The sequence below is a fragment of the Uloborus diversus genome, chromosome 5 (genome assembly GCF_026930045.1).
Source record: "Uloborus diversus isolate 005 chromosome 5, Udiv.v.3.1, whole genome shotgun sequence".
Taxonomy (NCBI): domain Eukaryota; kingdom Metazoa; phylum Arthropoda; class Arachnida; order Araneae; family Uloboridae; genus Uloborus; species Uloborus diversus.
In genome coordinates this window covers 145,389,447-145,402,461 of record NC_072735.1, presented here as the reverse complement: position 1 = coordinate 145,402,461, position 13,015 = coordinate 145,389,447, and the positions used below count along the sequence as shown (strand labels likewise).

At 31.7% G+C, this 13,015-nt stretch overlaps 1 protein-coding gene across 1 annotated transcript in view; it reads right to left on the bottom strand.

The window, feature by feature from the left end:
• Window positions 1-13,015, bottom strand: part of LOC129223378 (growth/differentiation factor 8-like) — a 58,063-nt gene that overhangs the window by 13,878 nt on the left and 31,170 nt on the right. Inside the window, exons 2-3 of the mRNA XM_054857957.1 lie at window positions 8,281-8,468; window positions 10-186 (exon numbers count right to left, since the gene is read on the bottom strand). Of these exons, the coding sequence (XP_054713932.1) occupies window positions 10-186; window positions 8,281-8,468 (365 nt within the window). The remainder of the gene's footprint in view (window positions 1-9; window positions 187-8,280; window positions 8,469-13,015) is intronic.

The window sequence follows — 13,015 nt, the reverse complement described above, 5'->3', positions numbered from 1 at the left end:
TTGACGTACCATTTCTTTTCCTTTCTCATCCACTCCTATTAGATCCGCCGTGTCTAGTGCTGACGATCGAAGAATAAAACCAAGATTTTCTTTTGAATGCTTTAACCAGTGATTCACAGTCTTTTTAATTTCAAAAACAATCCAGTGCCCATGCTTACTTTTTTTGTCTAGAGTTTTCTTTTTGAGCTGGAAAATAAAAATATTTTCATGTTATAAACAAAAAAATTATACTTTTCAAAAGAGTTTAGAGTAAAATAACGTGTAGTTTTGTAAAGAATGCCAAGAAAAGCTATACTATAGTTGTAAAAGTTATTCAAATGTGATGTAAATTGGTTTGAAACCACTTTTTCTTTTGATGAATCCCTCCAAATCCTCAAGATGAGATTCCTTAATTTTTTTCCCCAATTACAGCAGTGACTAAATGGGCAATTAAACCGGACTTACAAATATTTTAAAAACCATTAAGAATAAAAGAATTAGTTTAGATATTTGTATCTACACTCAAAAACTTGTGGCACACTTAAAAATGATGCATTTCCAAAAAACAAATTTGACATTCCTTTTAGTAAAAGAAGATATAGTTTCTCCTTTCAATTTTATCTTGGTATGTGACTGATATTTTCGTGTTTAACTGCAAAATAAATGAAAGCCAAAGTTTTCTAGACATCGCTTTTCTACTGAATTCAGATGTATTTTTTTAGGAAGGATTAATTATTGAAATGATCAATCCTTAGAGTTTTTATTCTCCACTTCGATTCCAAATTTTACTCGTTTTAGACAACATTTACAGTGAGTAAAAAATTATTTGTTTGTTTATACGAAAAACTTGCGTAAAAATATTTCATCGTTTGCATACATTGACTGATTGTCATAGTTTATAAGTTTGGTCGATAAATTCTGAGTTGATTGAATGTTTTTCTCCCGTTTTTCTTAAGCCTAACTAAAATTTGTGTATTTTAAAGCTAAAAAACATACTTAATCGGAGTAAAAAGGTGAACGCCCGCGCACTATGCCAGACAATGCTTTAAAACTCCTTCTTTTAATGATTGGAATATTTGAAGAAAAGCAAAGCAAAGCAATTTATTTTCCAGAAATAGTTTTCTTCCCCTTTTTGTCGAGTCAAGAATCCAATCATTAGGAACTCCACGAAATACAACTTTTTCTACTTTCCGAATGAGGCTTTATCATTGCGGTGTGTCAATAAGCAATCACTGCAGTTGCTAAGGCGAGCTGAGGTCTGTAGTTGGAGTCTGCCTGTCTGAAGGAGACAGGAGTACATTTGTACCGACAGAAGGGCCATTCAAATATTACGCAAGTCTTTTCCTTGAGACAAAACTAGATTTTCCATTTTTTTCCCTTTTAGATTTTAGATGCATATTTTGTTGTTTCTCTTTTCTCAAATATGTGAGAATAATGCTTTTCTGGAATGTGGAAACAAAAACGTTCTATAATTCCAGCTTGCAGTTCCATAATCACAGTTAACCTTTTAATAAAGACTAACTGCATTGCCCTGCTTTGCCCGGTCTGCCTTGAAAATAAAAATTGTGTCAAGTGCCGGTATATTCAACAATCAGGCTTAAATAAATAATATTAAAAAAAACTTTATGCAAAATTTTCCTTCCAAAAAATAGCGACAGATATTATAATACCTTTAAGACATTAAATCGAGAAATATGGATTTAAAAAGCGTAACCATGGAAACACAAAATAAAATGAGTTTAAAGAATTAAAATGCAAAAGAAAATGGTTAACAATTTGAATGGACATGAGATGTTTTGAACTTGATTAAAAAGGCTTGCAACTTTTTTCCTTCGAGATAGAAGCTTAATTTTTCGACCATAAGTCGAGAGAGATCTGGAGTAAAAAATGTTGCTTTTTCCAATGGTGTCAAAAAGAAAACTGTGGAACATTTCCTTCACTTTTTATTGATAGGTTTAATGAAGAAAGTAGTGCCTAAATTTCAGCTAATCTGAAACGAATTCGAACTAAAAAGCAAATTACTCCCGCCGTAATTAAGTTAGAGCATTGAAGCAAATTGTTTAGAACGCGGAAAATTCTTCCCTTTTCGACGACACATAATATTAATATGTGCAAGTAATTTTTCACTCACATATTCGGGAATTTATGTGAAATTTGGGCCTAAATTGGAATAAAAAAAGAACTTTTTATCGGATCTTTTCGAATTATAGCCTATGTCACCCAGGAAGAAAGCACCTTTTATATAGTGAAGGAATTTTTCAAATAGGTGCAGTGGTTCTGGAGATTACTTCGAACATATAAATCCACAAAAATCCACGCTCTCTCTTTATAATATTAGTACAGATTGATTAGGTTTTTTAAAACTTAGTAAATAACGTAACAGCATTATGAAGGCCACAAAATGCCTGATCTCACCATAGTGCAAGTTATCAGGGTTGGCATTGCCCAAGTATTGGAAAATAGCCCTTGATGTGTACTGACTATTGTCCGCTTCCTACATCTCAATAGATTTAAATTTGAACATTTAATGGTTCAGCAAGATATGGTGCATTTGAAACCGTTGACGTAAAAAAAAAAAAAAGCATAGCTAACTGGTTCTGAGCTATAAATCAGGAAATAAACTGTTGTCACAAAATCAGCAATACGTCTGAAGACCCTGACAGCGGGCTTATTTACTACTATCGGTACCCGCACGGCTTTTTCCCGTAGTAGAAAATTAAAAGGTCATTTGGTTCGCCTGTATATTTACAAATAATGGATGATGAATTTCTCTCCAATTCGCTATGGCTATTTGCTCGCCCCTTTTACGGTTCCGCGTTATGATAATTTGATAATTTACTCGTCCACGTTGTGATAAATTGCTCGGTAAAATGTTCTTAAAATTAGAACATAAGAAGAATAAAATCGGATTTTCAAAAAATCGCGGTCCACACCCCCTCCCCCCCCCCCATGCTACAAACTAATTTTGTACCAAATTTCAAGAAAATCGGCCGAACTGTCTCGGCGCTATGCGTGTCACAGAGATCCGGACAGAAATCCAGACAGACTTTCAGCTTTATTATTAGTAGAGATTACATTTAAAATCTTTGAACATTTAAAAATTAGCATAGATTTTTTTTAATAACAGAGAAAATTATTAACAATTAGTAAAAAAAGAAAAAAACCTCTAAAAATTTTTAGGGAACATATTTACATCGGTGTACAACTAACAGTAAAAGAGTAGAAAAGAAAAGGAACAATCTTCTCATCGATTATCATAAAACGCGATTAATAAAGTTTATACGAAGAGAAGTTAATTGGAGCTCCAAAATTGTCCATTTTTAAAAATTTGAATACTTTATGAACTTTTCTATGCAGTTATGTTTGTTGTGGTGAAATATAGCACTCAATCAAATAAAATTTACGAAATGCATTCTATATAGAATTCAAGTTAAAAATGCTAATTTCGTTTTATTTGAAGCTTTGTTTACCATTTCTTTAACAGTATTTTCATTTTGACATTTTGTAAAAAAAAAAAAAGTATCATTTTTTGGAGAAAAATTTACAATTTCAATTTGGACTATATTCAAGTAAACACTATAGGGCTTAGAAAATAACAAAACGCTGAAAACTCAATTATTTAGCACAACTAATAGAAATAATTTATAAAAGCGTTTTTCACAGTAAAATACATATAAGCGTTGCATTAATTTATGTGGAAGAATATATGTATTTTTTTTTCATGAAGAAGAAAATAATTGTTTTAATTTCAAAAGTTTTTTCTAAATAAGTTTTGTAACAACTGGGATCTGAAGAAAATCATGATTTTAAGCAGGTAAATCGTGAATTTTAAGTTTTGCTTGTTTAACTAGAAAATCTAAGATATTATCAAGTGTTCGAAATATCTTTCATCTGTTTCTTTATTGGTTTAGGTTGAATATAAGTATGTTAACTCTTTGGAATTAGATAGAAATTATTGTGCAAAACAAAGCAACAAAATAAATAAATAATGCAGGCCTAAAACAGAGCAATGTTTAAAGAATGTTTATTTATATTTACTTTTACAAAACTGTTGTATGTGCTTTGAACGAAACCCTTTGAAACTACATATTTTTTGAACTTATTTCTATGAATACCGTGATGAAGATAATGTTTCTCATTAATGAATTTGTGTCTTATTTGTTAAAAGCCAATTTATTTCTTTTCATGAATATAAATACATTTTTGTTTTCTTTACTAATAATAGAGCTGAAAGTCTGTCTGTCTGGATCTCTCTCTGTCCGGATCTCTCTTTGTCAGGATCTCTGTGACGCGCATAGCGCTTAGACCGTTCGGCCGATTTTCATGAAATTTGGCACAGAATTAGTTTGTAGCATGGTGGTGTGCACCTCGAAGCGATTTTTCGAAAATTCGATTTGTTCTTTTCTTTTCCAATTTTAAGAACATTTTTCCGAGCAAAATTATCATAAGATGGATCAGTAAATTACGTGGAACCATAACATGGGCAAGCCAATTGGCGAGAAATTCATCGTACATTATTTGTAAATATACAGGCGAACCAAAAGACCTTTTAATTTTCTACTATGGGCAAAGCCGTGCGGGTGCCAATAGTATTAAATATTTTATTATGAGTTTCAATCTGTTTTATGTTTTCCAATTTAAATTAGCCATTGATTAACACCCTCTCCCCGCCCTCTCGTGGAAAAATCCGAAATGACGGGCCTGCCGTTCTCATTGGTTGCTTTAAGAAATATTAAAACCTTTGCTTATGAAATCCGCAAAATACGTCTTTCCTTTTCATATTAACCATTTTTTTAAACTGTCGAAAATAAAAGAAATTAAGAAAAATAAATGAATAATTTGAAGCACGATTTAAACATAAATGTAATGAGTGAGTATAAAGACCCATTAATATTTTAAATAATAATAGTGCGTGAAACTTTTTTCCAATAATTTTTAATTTTTCTCTAGAGTAAATTACCATTTATGATCTTGTTCAGTAACCTTCATGTATTATTTTCAGATATATGTACGCGTTTCCGTGACAGGTAGATAACATCTCATTCTGTCCTTCAGCAGCAGATATCCCAAGCAGAAGATTCATGCAGGCATACCTTACGTGTCATACCTTACGTAGTATGTAATTCGAGAAGATCAATTTGGAATTAGTGTCACACACAAGGTAAGCTTTCAAAATAATAAGTGTGTTTTTCAACGAAAATCTTAAATGCTAAATTTTTTGATGCAAAACGATAATAATGCGAAAATCAGTGGAAATGTAAAAGAAAATTTTTCTGATAGATATTTTATGGTAGAATAGTTATGCGTTTTCTCGTGTTACGAATGAAAGGATGGCCCTCGGAAAAGCAGTTACTGAGGAGAAAACACCGAAGAACGTGATGAGTGTTGATTACATGTCACAACAGTCATTGCTCATTGCAGCTTCTCGTCTCTCAACACCTGCAGTGGAGATTTTAATGTGATTAATTTAACAGCCGCACCATGGATTTATCATCGTAAATGAAAATTTACTACAATTATGGATTTTTCTAAAGCGTTAAATCTTTTATTTAATTGCTTGTAAGTCTTTGATTTATTTTTAAGTTTTCAAACAGACAACTACAATTTCATTAATCAAGATTAATTGATGTTAATTCTTTACATTTACATACATACAACCTCGTGGGGACTCTTTGACATGAGAAGAAGATAATTAAAATATTTCTTTTAAAAAAATTAAGAATTTTAACAAAGTTATATCAGTTTAGAGAGAAAAAAAAAAGAAGGCTGAACTCGATCCGGTAACTTAACTGTTTTACTATTAAGACTCATTTTTGGAAAATGAAGAAACGAAAAAGTGGTCAACAATGAACGCTATCTACTAGAGTTTAGGGTTAATCCACTGGAGTTAGGGTTCGAATTTCAGCTATGAAAATATCATCAAACAGGCAATTGCTTCGTTCAAATGTAGAAGCAATTTTTACCCGTCATACCTTTACGGCAATTTTCTAGTCCATTAGTATTTGAAATAATTATTTCCTCTTTATGAATTAGTGTTGCCCTTTTTTTCCCCTTTTTATGCAGTGTTAAAGCCATTACATTTAATTATGGAACAACTGTTTATTCCCCTGATCAACGCAAATGTGTTATTTAAAACTCAAACTGTTTGCTTAATTCCTTAAAGCAACTGAAAACTTTTAATGAAAAAGAAAAATGTTTACCGTCTAGGGAAATTCTTGTGATAGATTTTTAAAAAATCCCTTTTCCCTGTCTGTCTACCAAACGGGTAGAGCACTGTGTTAACGGGAATAGCGTGCGTTTAAACTTCAGACCAATCGATGATGGACGGCTTCTTAGCGTTTCGTACAAGGAGGTACGTGACCTTTATTGCGTGGAAGTTGAAACTATGTAACACGCGACAACTCCGTCTGGACTACTCGTCAATTTTCTTTCTTTTTTCATTGTTTGAGAGCTTGGGTGGGATTCTCCTTTCACTCTCTTCAAGTGATCTGTCAGGCAAAAACGAAACTTGATTGCTCATTTGGGTTAACACATGAAGTTGCGCTCATTTTCGAATGTACTTCTGTTTTTATTCCCACATTTACTTTCGGATTTTTTTATTTCAGAATTTTTGGAGGACAATCTTCAACTTTTATTCATCAGAAAACACATTAGTAACTGACAATTCGAAAAGCTGAAAATTTTGTGATTTCAGAACGACTGACCATATTTGTTACAACTTATTGGTTAAAATAAAATGAAAAGAAATCCTTGCGTGAAAAAATTAAATGGAAAACAAATTGAAAATGACACGCTATCATAAGATATCATGAATTAACTCATTTTAAAACTAATTTTGAAAATTAAATTAAATAACGTATCACTTCAAATCACACCAGGTAAAAAAATCCATTAAAGTAAAAGCAGTCTCTTTTGAAAAAAATCATTGTTGTTTTTTTTTACTGCTTGTTTAACTCACACACTTCTAACATTCAAACCTTACTATTGTTGTTTTTTTGCAAAATAACCTAGTAAAAGTTAAGCCTTTATTAATATTAAATCAATCAAATTATCCAAAGTTTTGATGCACAAAAATTGCAAATCAAAACGTTGGATCATTTGATTCATTTAATTTTCAAGCACTAAGGTATTTATTCGTTACTTTATTAATATTACCATTACTATTGGAAAATACCTGCAAGAAAAGTATGTACAGTAAAAATTCGTGCAGAAAAATTTCGATTTTACTATGCTCCACACCTGTAAAACAATATATAACTATAAAATGAAAAAAATTTTGGAGAAAAATTTGTTTTCTATAAAGAATGCAAGTCAATTAAGCAAATTTAATTTTAAATATGAAGGTGAGTAATTTGCTTGGATATCTTTCTTTATCGTAGATTGATTTTATTGCTTTTTTTTAAACTCAAATAAGCGTCATAGCTGACATTTTCCAGCCTTGCATGCCCATCTTGTATTAAAATGAGTCAAAAAATAAATAAAAAACAGCATTATAAACTGCCGTTTTTAATTTTTTTTAAGTTATTGAAAAGTGATTTTGAGTAGAAATATAGGATATGTTATAGTTATACGGTAAATAGTTCACAGAAGTATCAGAGTTCAAAATTTAATGTATTTTAGGGACTATATGAGTTTTATGTGCGTTATTTTATTTCAAAAATATCATCGAAAGATAAAGTTACTTTCTTTAACCATTTTATTAATGTGACTTGGTGCCTTTAGACCAATGGTTTCCACAGTGGTCTACCAGGTACCCACAGAGGTCCATGTCAACGAAAGGGAAAATTAGAGGTGCATGACATGCAAATAGGGGTTCGAGAACCTAAATCCCAAAAAGCAATATCTCACTTAAATTTAGGTATTCTATAATAAGTGCTATATAGCAATAAAAACGAGTTTTACTTTAATGCTTACATAACAATTTTATGTAATGAGAATACAAGATATTACATGACAGCAAAACGAACACCTCCAAAAATAAGTCTTTTAAAAACTTTAATTTCGGGAAAGAATTCAAGTCAAGGAGACACCATTTAAAGAACTCAAAACTTTAGAAAAATTGTGTAGTTGGAGTATTTAAAAGCTTTTTTTCCCTTATTAGTATTGACCTGAGTGTTTCAAAACTTTATCTGTTATACTAAAGGTGTTAAACTATATTTTAAACAAAGAGCTGAAAAATCGGCATTGTGATTGATTTTTGTCGTCATTTGAGAGGTACCAAGTCCCCTTAAAACTAAAATACAGAATTTTAAATAAAAATATTTGAAAATGAAATTATAAATTATTAGAAACGTACCTTACCTGAATGACATCCAATTGACCAAAAGAAATGTCAATTTGATGTAGAGTAATGTTCTTGTGTAGATTGTGGCGGGTCGGCCTTAAGTAAATCCACAATTGAGCTGACTGTATCTGACTGTTAAGAAGACTGGAGGAGGGTTTGAAATATAGGGGGAAATCACCGTTTTCTACTTGAATATTCGTTGGAGCTAAATAAGTAATTAAAAATGCTAATTAGAATTTTGATTTTTTAATACTCGATGTTCAGAGTTAACTTCAAATAAATTACTCTACAGACATAGAAAAATTAATCATAAATATTAACCATTTTTTTGGTAGAAATGTTAAGAAGTGGAGAATTCTGCATTTTGTTGGCCACTGCTCATCAACCACAAACAATGACGGTAGCTTAAAGATGTGATAAAGAAAAACAAAGAGTACCAGGGCGGTCATTCCAAGCTCGTCAGCTTGCGAGATCGAGATTTTCGCTCACGTGATCGGCTGTGATGTAGAAATGTCGCAAAGTAGTATTCTAATCTACTCGAACCTAACCGCAAGCTACGTTTGAGTAGATTAAAATGCTACTTTGTGACATTTCTACGTCACAACCGATCACGTGGGCGAAAATCTCGATCTCGCAAGCTGACGAGCTTGGAATGACCGCCCAGATTCTATCCCGTCAAACAAGCTGAAAAATTGGTACACAAAATTACTACAAAAGCTAAATGTGACTATCAACCAACCATTGATGACCTCAGTCCAGCCGACGATAGGAGCTAAAATTGCATGGGACCTTTTTTGAACAAATGGGAATCTTGTTTTATCCAAGTTCAAAAATTTTGATCCATAAAGATTTTACTTTGACGACAAGGATTTTGCTATAGCACGTTGCATGTCCTCAGTTATCCATAGGCTTTATGTTACTTATTTTGGTATTTTTCTCGAACAACAAACGTACTTGAAACTGCATTAAAATTTACTTTAACAAATACTGAGTCGACTACACAAGTTTTTAAGTTGAAAATAAAATAACTGAGGGGAGTTTCCAAAACTTATTTCATAAACGTTTTTTCATCATTATCACACTTATTTAAAAAAGATTGATCAATTATTAAAGATAATTGAAATGAAACTTTAATAATATTTGTAAGATTCCATGAATGAATCACTTTGTTAGCTGGTTCATTCATAAAAACACTTAGCGGTTCAATGATAGCAATTGCGTCATTTTGAATGTTAGTTGTCACTGCTGTGGCGCTTCATGATGAAACATGGGAAAGGCGGTGGGGGGGGGGGGGGGGATTGTACTTGAAAATGCATTTTTTTCAAGTCAATGTTCCCATTTAGTTGTTCAGTAATATTCAAAGCATGTAAAAACAAAATGTAAATGTCAATCATTAGTAAGTGAACAGTAGAAATCTCATTTGGACGTTTAACAACATAATGTATTGATTCAATCTCCTTGACGATTCTGCGTTGGACAGTTTTGAGACAAAAGAAGACACTAGAAGACACACTCCAGTCATGGAACTGGTTCATTGACGGCAACCTTCCCCTAGACTTTTGATTATTTTCTCTTTTCACCGGTTTTAATTTTCCCGTCAAACTTTTTCCAAATATTTCTTTGTCAGGGCTGACGAAAGGTCATGTCAGCCTATTAAGAATCTAGGGAGGGGGGGGGGGGGCTGGGCGTTGAGGGGGCCCGACTCAGAATCGGAGTAGTAATAATTTTATACATTTTATGAAGGAGGGGGCCTGAAGACAAAACTGAAAAGAGCTCCGCCTTGGCTCTCGGCGGCCCTGTTCCTTGTAAAAATTACGCATTACATTATTTTACAATGAACCTGGATTCACTCTGGATTGCGAAGAATACTGTGGCACGTGGACTGAATTGTCTCGTAAACAAAAAGCTTTTTGAATGCTATACTTTTGTTTGGTGTAATCTTGTCCACGCAACTTGCTTACTCTTGTCTATGCTGCTTGCGTACTCATCTTCTCCGTGTCGGTTAGGAATATGCGATTGTTAGTTTTCCTATTATAAATAGAAAAAAAAAAAAAAAAAAAAAACAGCGACAAACATTTTGTAAGAAAACAGTTCGAATGAATGATTCAAAAAATTGTATTTCAAAGTTCCTTTTTTTTTCACATTAACCTGCTCTACTTTGTTTTATCATTTTTCTTTTCTACTCAAGCCAAGTGATAAATTTGAATATAGGTTTGTCGTGCCTTCAACGTGCTGCTGATATTGTTAAACATAAGAATGATATCTATTAAGCCCTAAATCATCACTAGTTCGGTAAAAACATTTTTTTCTGATATTTAGTGTTTGACTCAAACAGTGAAATCTCGGAATGAGACAAATTAACTTCTCGTATAAACTGCAACTGCACTTGAGATCAATACAAATAATCCAGAAAAAAAAAAAAAAAGAAGAATATTTTCTTTCGCAAAGAACTGAACAACTTTCCATTAATTCTTTGTTTTTAAATTACCTTTTCGATTCAAGTGTTATCCAAAAAGCTTTTAAATAAAGATTTTGTTTAGTTTTCTCGCTTGAGTTTTTTTTTTGAAGATCTAATTTCACCAATTAATTTAATAAATAAAAGTGACCATGACTCTAGTGTAAGATTAATTTTTGCTGTTTTAGATCGAAATAGTGTTTTCCAAAGCGAAAAGGAAAAGATAGAAAAAAAAAAAAAAAAAAAAACGAAAAAAATGTTTCAGTTATTAAATGAATCATTCGCTAGAAATTAACATTTTCGTTTATAATATGTTTTTTGTTTGAATACAATGAAACTTAAATGGCGTAAATATTCCACTTTTGGAGCAAACAGAAGTGCTCTGTGACATTTAATGGTTTTATCAAATTTGGTTTTTCATTCGCTAGAAATTAACATTTTCGTTTACAATATGTTTTTTGTTTGAATACAATGGAACTTAAATGGTGTAAATATTCCACTTTTGGAGCAAACAGAAGTGTTCTGTGACATTTGATGGTTTTATCTTTAAAATAATTAGCAACATTGATCTGATAGAAAAAATCGAAACTGCAGATTGCAGTCTGGTTCTCTCTCTCTCTCTCTCTCTCTCAAAAAAAGTAACTATAAAAAACTCTATTTCAGACTGAGAACTTTTTCTAAGAATGATGAAACTGCAGATAAAATCCATATGACCTGGGCAAGTTTCTGCTACTGATTTCTTTATCAGTAACTGCATGTTTAATATAAAAATAAAAAAGAGACTCATTACATAATTTATCTGTGTTTTAAAATCTCCGATTCGTAAGGTCAATAGCCATCAACCCGACAGTCTCTAGTTCTGGCAGGTCGTTGGCATCACCAAGATTAGGACCCCAGTCTCATTTTTATGCTGATTAAGATACGTCATGTTTCGAAATAAAATATCAACTTTGTCTCGTATTTGCACATTTACTTGCATCTAAAACTAAAATATGTACAGGATCTGCGATTAACTTTCAATTTATTGAACTATCAACGCTTAGAATCTGCTTTTAAATTGACATGATGGTTTCAAATTTTGACAGTTTTTTTTATCATGTTTTTAAAATGCCGCTCGATTTATGTTCTTTTTTCATGATAAAATATCTATCTCTGAAGCAAACGTTTTGATATAAAAAGTTCCAACCGATGTAAATTTGGTAAAACAAATTATTTTCGATTTTAGTTAATTTTACATGGTTTTAACCGCTCTCTTTCAGAATAAAATAGTAAATTTTTAGCGCTTGAAATTTAATTGCATCAAAAGATCCATCTGTCCCCAAAAGAGATAAGTTCAAGTAGTTTCACATCCGAACTCGTTTTAAGTGCAGGTCGGTTTGGCTACAGTAACGTGGTCACTCGGAAAGATAAAATTTTCACTAATGGAGTTTTGCCGGATTATTTTTCCTTTTTATGCGACTGTTAATGTAATTTATGACTTTTAAAATTTATTTAGAGGATCATTCTAAATTTTAATAGAAAGTTTAGTAGTTACTTCTTTTACTTATTTACTGAAGTTTTCCCATTTTAAGCGCACATCAGAAATGGCCACCACGATCACCTTCCAGTAACGGTAATATTTGAATTAATTTGCTATCCCTATCGCAGAAAAAAACGATACTAGATTAAAGTTAATATTCTTTTTCTTTATACAATTCTTCGAAATTGAAATTCACGACAAATCTCAAATCGACTGCAGTTGAGAAATAATATTCGTGGAAATCATCAAAAGGTGAGAACTTTTCGTGTTTTCATAGGGTGTTGTCAAATTAAATGCTGCTTAAAGCAATGTTGCAAAAATTCAATGATTATTTTTTAAACAAAACAAACCATTAAATAAGATTAAAAGTTCCAAAAAAAAAAAAAAAATCAGTCAAATAATTGAACAAAACCTTTTAAGAGTAAAATAATACGAAAAACAAATATATTAACTCATCAAAAAACAATTAATGTTCTATTAAAATGTAAGATTGAAACAGGAAGAGCAAAATCGGTAACAGTAACTTCAGCTATGGGAATTCTTTTCACCAACTTAGAATGTTCCCCGTTTTGATAGTTTCACTCAAGAATCCAAAAAAAAAAAAAAAAACACTATCAAATTAGAGTCATTTCAGGGTATTTATGACACATAAAGGGTTTGCAGCAACAAAGAGATTACTCTATTTTTTTAATTGTTGGGAAATCTCCTGGAGTTAAGATAACTATCTACCGAAGATAACTCCGTTGAACCAAACGAACTTGAAAACTATCGACCGGAA